The following is a 6747-nucleotide window of genomic DNA, read 5'->3' on the forward strand; positions in this document are numbered from 1 at the left end:
CTACTGGCCCCACAAAATAGTACGTGTTCTTTTCGTTCGTTTCACTCCCGACACCAGCACCGTTCTTTCACATGCTGTACTTGATCTGATCGTAGTACATCGTCGACGACGGCGTCGTCGTCCCGTGGTGTATATTCGACGGAACTCCGCCTGGTATGTTCGATATGCTCAGACCGCCGATGTTGCTCAGGTTCAACGAGCCCAGGGAGCCCAACGAGCTCAGGGTGACCGATCCAGCAGCTGGATGGCCGAAGTACGAAGGCTTCCGGTCGATCAGTCCGCCACCGGAGCTGGTTGAATTCGTGTTCGAGCATTGCATCTTTATCCCTGAAAGAGAAAGAATGTTATTTATATAATTTGTAACATCATTGAGATTCAAGGGGGACATTTCGTTTTTTAGGGGGATGGACTTAACCCTTAACCCCTTTGGTAACCTAGGTAGCCTCTTAATGGGCTTCTGAATTTCAGTGGTTATAGATAGGAATTAATATTGCCTTTAGATCAGGGTTAAAGAGGAAATTGTTACGTTATTCGGTTTAATTATAGTTTCTTGGCTGTTGGTCGTTGGATCTACTAAACCTATTTAGGCCAGCATTATACAATTTTTTTAAAGTGCTCACTTCAGTGTATATATATATATATAAAACTATTAAAAGTAGTATATTTTCAGTGTATATTTTTTTTATACAGATGATCTCTTTCGTTTGTACTACTAATGAAAAGAAAAAATACGTCATAGACGAGAATTTCAAGAAATTTTGTATTCTATTTTCGATTTATTTCTTTTTTTTATGTAAAATAACTCTACCGTTTGTGCTACTTACGGACACAAAGAATATTTTACTTCGTTCTATCTTTTCTCGTCTCTTTAATCGTCTCTGTGAGCTGCATCTTCGAAGAATCTTCCCGTATTGCGAATATTGAGAAGATTCTACACTTGAACCGAAGCTTCCAACGGTTCAAGTAGCGCGTCCTTGAACCGGTGAATTTTTCGAAAAATCTCACCGGGGACCACACGCAACGGAGTAGAAGCAACGAGAAAAGAGACAGAATATATCTCACGATACGAAATCTGTCCTTGTATGAGTATGTAGGTACGATAAATCTGAAACTCCGGCAGCTCTCGAGCTCGGTTCTTCCTCAAGTGACCACTTCACTCGTGTCTCGACGACCGTCCTCGTCGTCCCTGTTCAACTTTCTCTCTTTCTCTTCGATTCGTTTTTTTCTGAATTATCTTGTCCCATGAACGGTCACTCGATTCTCTTTTTGCAACATTTCTACACTGTTCTATATAAATTTACACGAACCAAAAAGTATGTAGAAGATCGTTTAAATTAAACATTTTAAAAATCCCCGACACGGAGGAATCTAAAATCTTTATTTCCTGATACGTTGTAATCATTGAAACCCGATAGCAAACCACATAGCACTAGTTGTGCAGAATTTTATTCGAATAATCCACAGTAAAAACCAGCAGTATCTAAGGGTGTCCTTATGAGCTTCAGTCAATGAGATTAAATAATTGTTCGACAAATGTCGATTCTTAAAGAAGCATTATTTTATTATATAAATCGAAATATTCACGTTTAAATAATTAAAAATGATGAAATACTACTAGATAATGAGTTTACCCATCTCTGTTTCCAGGCCACTGTGGCACCGTATCGAAATCATCGATCATCCATTATCCCAAAACCATCGGATCCGTTCACGTTCAAGCTGTTCCCCGGTTACAAACTACAATCCATTCCTTCCACCCGTCTCGATACACCGCGAAATAGACAGGGGGGGGCCCCACCCTTCCGCCCTCGCCCAACCCCCTCCCCCTTCGCCACACCCCTCTCGCCCCACCCCCTTTTCCGGCTCACTTCGCCGGTTTCAGTCAGCAGAAGTGTAAACGAGATCAATCCGCAGGCGCCTCCTCGGCCGGGCCCCGGCACGTTATATTCCCTTTCTTTTCTCTTTTTCTACACAGGTCCCCTGGATGTATTTCTGGAGCGATCGTTCTACTCGCGCTACTATATGGGCATCGTTGTGTTGTAGCTCGCGATATTCAAGCTCTGGATCGTGGTGTTCTTCGATCTTTTTTACCGTCGACGTTTTCAACGATGCACAGAGAACACGTACGGTACATTTAGGATAAAAGAAAAGAGAGTAGGACAGCGGTGGAGGGGGAAGGAAGGAAAAAATTCGCGCGAACGCTACGTTTTGGTGGGAGGGGTGAGGGGGGGTGTGGTCGGGAAACCTCTGAGATGCGGAGGCAACGGGGAGAGACTTCTGAGTGACGGCTCTGGCCATTGAGACCACACACGACTTGCCTGGTCTACGCGCAGTGCCGGCGCCAGGTTATTTTGCGCTCTGGGCCAAGGCTAATTAACGAGATCCCTATTTTACAACTTAGTCACGTTTTCGTAGAATTGTAAAAAAAGAAAATAGTTTGAATCCATATATTTATTATCAAATGGTAAAGAAAAAATGTAACACATAGATCATGAAATTGAAATTTAATGTTTCTTGCCTTTTTCCTCGGAAAATTTTCTACCAGTTCCTTCAAATCAAGCGTTGAAGCTTGGTCGTATGTACATTTTTATTTATTACGTTAAACAAAATTCTGTTATTATTATAATGCTGTAATTCTACGAATAAAAATCTGAGGGTCAAATGGTCGGAAAAGTAGATAATTTACGAGATAGTTCAAAATTGTAAAAAAATTTGTTTACATGCTCTGGTACCGATTATAACAGTGATTCAACAAATCAGTGGCTTGTTATAGTAATCTTCGCTACCATAAAATCCCCCCTCTCCTGGATCGAAGCTGGTTCCGTGGCGAGAGGTTTAATAAACGAACCGGACTAGTGTTTGAGGTAGCCACGGTCGATGTACTTAGATTAAAGAACGATCTTGTTTACGCCACTTGTAAATGTTTACGCGATAAGCGATTCGAGACCTCGTTTACTAGCACGCGACTGCCGGTAACCGATACAGAAAGAATGAAAAAAAAAAAAGAAACGTGTATTTTCGTTTCTCACGACCATTTGTTTATGAACGTAGTGTACGTTGTTGCATTCATGGAGGCCCTGGTTCATTCATAAGTATCAATCGAAATTTAAAGCTTTTAAGAATGTTCTGTCAAATTTTCAACTAAATTTATATTTATTAAAAATTTGCGGAATCCACCATAAGAGAGTTCCAGAGTTGACATCTTTCGTTAGTCTTTTAGAATGTGACAGAAAGATATTTAACGGGTGTTTAATCGCCACGTTCCAGCCCTCGTGGAAACAGGGGTCGCCACGCTAAATTAATCACACAGGAAACGCGTGTCCCCCGGAATTTCGTGTCACCGTGCTGCGTTTACACGTGTTCGGTTACCGGTTACGAATTACGACTTCTCGCGCTGGGCGTGACAGAAATGTCATCCCGGCTAATAGGTCCTGTCAACTCCGGTGATTTCGTGTCTGTCGGCCCGCCCGAAGAGCACTCTCACCCCTGTTATTAAATGGGAATCACTTTTACGTCCACTGGTCCCGTAAAATGATTTCTAACGATCTTGGAACATTATTTTCTAGTCCTCTATTCCATCGGTATAGGAAAAACATTGAAATAGGCAAGCATTGATTAGGTTTAATCCCCTAATAACGACGTGGCGAGACAATATTGGGTCAATTGTAATCTGTACCAATTTTGGGTCAAATACTGATCTGTACCAATATGGAGTCAATTGTGATCTGTACCAATTTTGGGTCAATTGTGATCTGTACCAATATGGAGTCAATTGTGATCTGCACCAATATCCGATCAAACTGTGAAAACTTCAGGCTATTAAATTTGAATAGTTTTTTTTAAAGATGATTTCCTAAAAATGGGGATGGGAAACGTGTCGAAACACTTTGTTCTCGAGTAGCCTACAGTTTCGGTATCCGGCGCCTGGACGCTCGTAAACTGTCTACGGTTTTCCAGATGGCCCCTCCCCGACTGTTATGAACTGTCACTGTTGTCCGCAGCTCCGAGATGTCGAGCTAGACTCGCGAGTCACGTCGAAATATCCATGTCTACGAATTCTACGAATGTCCCGCGACGAACCGTGTAAATCCAGAAAGCTGACATGTTTCAACCCTACAATACTCTTTTAATTTCTTCCGAATCAATGGTCTTCTCCTGCCTTTAAAATATGATTTAAATTTCACGAAAATAATAGGTTGAGTCACGAATTTCGTTTTCCCTTTTTAACTACAGTTTAAGGTTAAAGACGCTCCTAAAATTAACATTAATACATTGAGCGCCATGTCGGTGATAGTAAATCTTCCGTTCAAGCTGCGTCGGTCACCGATGACCGACATAGCACTGTCCCTCCCAAGCTCGTTTCTGTGTCATATTTTTTGCAAGATTTTCTAACATTTGTAAATAACTAATATGTAATAATTTTTTCACAAGAAATTCTCAAACTACTCCCTTATAGCGCTGTTCACAAAGAGGTTAACAAACCCCCAATCAGAGATGGGCAAACTCATTATCCAGATAAAAAGTATCAAATAACCAATAAAAGATAAAAAAAGGTATTTCGTCATTTTTAATTGTTTAAACGTGGAAATTTCAAGTGTTTATAATAAAATAATACTTTATCAATGAATCGACATTTCTCGAACAATTATTTAATCTCATTAACCCCTTGGGTACGGATTTATTTGAGAAAATATTTGCATGTGGAACGGAAATAATTTTTGGTTGCTTGGAGTAGTATGTAAAGGCAGTACATTTTACGTAAGAATGTATTTATTTCTAAAATATTGGTGACATATGTAGTATTAAGATGTCTTCAACTAATTAGAATTGCAAAACAAAAATAAATTAATAACAACAAAATAAAACTAAATGAAATAAATTCAATTTATAAAAAAAAACAATTACTAATAATTATGCAGAGTGTGATATTTTTATTGATGAATGAAATTGATCAATAAAAAAAAAAAAAATGACGTATCTCAGATGTCAAATGTACCTAAAAGTTTAATTTTTGGTTTGACGTCTTAGACACGTCATCCGCTCTTAGGGGAAAAAAGTGAATGACGTGTCTCAGACGTCAAATGTACCCGAGGGGTTAACTGTTTAAAACTCCGGACGACACCCTTAGATACTGCTGCTTTCCGCTGTGTATTATTCGATTAAAATTCTGCCCAAATCTGTCCCCAATCAACCACGAATTAACACCTCAAAGAATCCATCCAATGGTACTCACCATTATCCGTGACAGGTGTCTGACAACCGCTATGAGGCGAACTGACGTTGCCCCCCACGGGGCTGCTGTTCCCCGTCTCGTTGATCCCCTGCATAGCGACATTCACATTGTTACCAGTGTTGTTCAGTCCGTACCCCACGTAATAGTCCTGCCCAGGAGTCTGAGCAGTGCTTGGCGTATTATTCGATTGGCACTTGTAAGTCATCATGGTCTCGTTTTCCTTGTAAACCGTTTCCGGATGATGCTGTTGATGATCCTTCACGGAGAATCCTTCTGTGGGCCTGTACGCCAGTGGATCCTGACTTCTAGGGTAACCAGGCTCGCTTTTGAACGCCACGATCTCGCCATTTCGATAGACCGACGGTTCGCCAGTTTTATAGGTGACCTCGGTGGTCTTATAAGTCACCTCTGCGATGGGTGGAGTCTTGTAGGTCGCCTCTGGATAGGCCCAGTCCGCCGACACTGCAGCACCAGGAGCGTACATCGCGTATTCCTGATAGTTCTGATACTGATTCTGATAGCCATTAGGGTACTCGATTGCTCCAGCTGTCAGATTCTCGTATCCAGGTGGCTGAACACTTACTGGGCCAGTTCCAGCGAAGTACTGGGGATACTGAGGCTTCAGGGCTTGGCACTTGCGACGGAAACCACGGGGTCGTCGACGGAACCCACCTTCCTCGAACATGTACTCCGTGGAGGGATCGATCGTCCAGTAGTGTCCCTTTCCTGGTCTACCTAATCCTTTGGGCAGCTTGATGAAGCACTCGTTGAGACTCAGATTATGACGCACTGAGTTCTTCCAGCCTTGGTAAGCTCCCCTGAAGAACGGGAACCGTTGTTGGAGGAAGGAATATATTTCTGAGAGGGTCAGCCTCTTCCCTGGACTCGACTGGATCGCCATTACGATCAACGCTATGTAGGAGTAGGGCGGTTTCTCTTGACGACGGGCACCAGGTTTCCTTGGTAGCTCCGTACTGGTTGGATTGCACATCAACGGGTCCAGGCTCTGGTCCTGGGTCAGACCAGCTGTGATGGACAGGCTGCCTCGTGGTACCACGGAGTTCGTATGAGCAAGAGTGGACTGATCGTGCAGGTGCATACTCGCGTCGGACTCGTTCTTCATGGCTAGCCTCGCGGTCTCGGTTGCGACCCGAGGATTCGACGGGACGATCACGGTCTGGTCCATGGTGTCTACCGTTCGTCACGCCGCGACGGACATTCTAAGACCGTAATTACTCGAATCCCTTGAAATTCAGGTTTATTCACTTCACCGACTATAAAACGACGTTAGTCTCTTCAAACAACTAACTCCTTACACAATCGTACTGACATACCAGGTACTAACCAGACAATCCAGTGAATTAATCGATACTTTATCCTTCGCGAAAACTGAACCGTACGGGTGAATGTGGTCACTACTCTATCACTAATTTCTTAAATTCCGTAAAAATATCTGTCCACCGTTTGTACACTATACGTGTCCAGATACACCAATATCACTCGCGTGGCGGCCG

General features: G+C 42.6%; 1 protein-coding gene across 1 annotated transcript; it reads right to left on the reverse strand.

The window, feature by feature from the left end:
- Nucleotides 1-67: 67 nt before the first annotated feature.
- On the reverse strand, nt 68-6419 carry LOC107193310 (forkhead box protein E1-like). Its single transcript, XM_015582713.1, has 2 exons — nt 5234-6419; nt 68-327 (listed from the first exon to the last, which is right to left on the reverse strand). The coding sequence occupies exons 1-2, from the start codon at nt 6417-6419 to the stop codon at nt 68-70; spliced, it is 1446 nt and encodes a 481-aa protein (XP_015438199.1).
- Nucleotides 6420-6747: the final 328 nt, after the last annotated feature.

This window comes from Dufourea novaeangliae, unplaced genomic scaffold (assembly GCF_001272555.1).
Source record: "Dufourea novaeangliae isolate 0120121106 unplaced genomic scaffold, ASM127255v1 scaffold7, whole genome shotgun sequence".
In the NCBI taxonomy this organism is placed as follows: Eukaryota; Metazoa; Arthropoda; class Insecta; order Hymenoptera; family Halictidae; genus Dufourea; species Dufourea novaeangliae.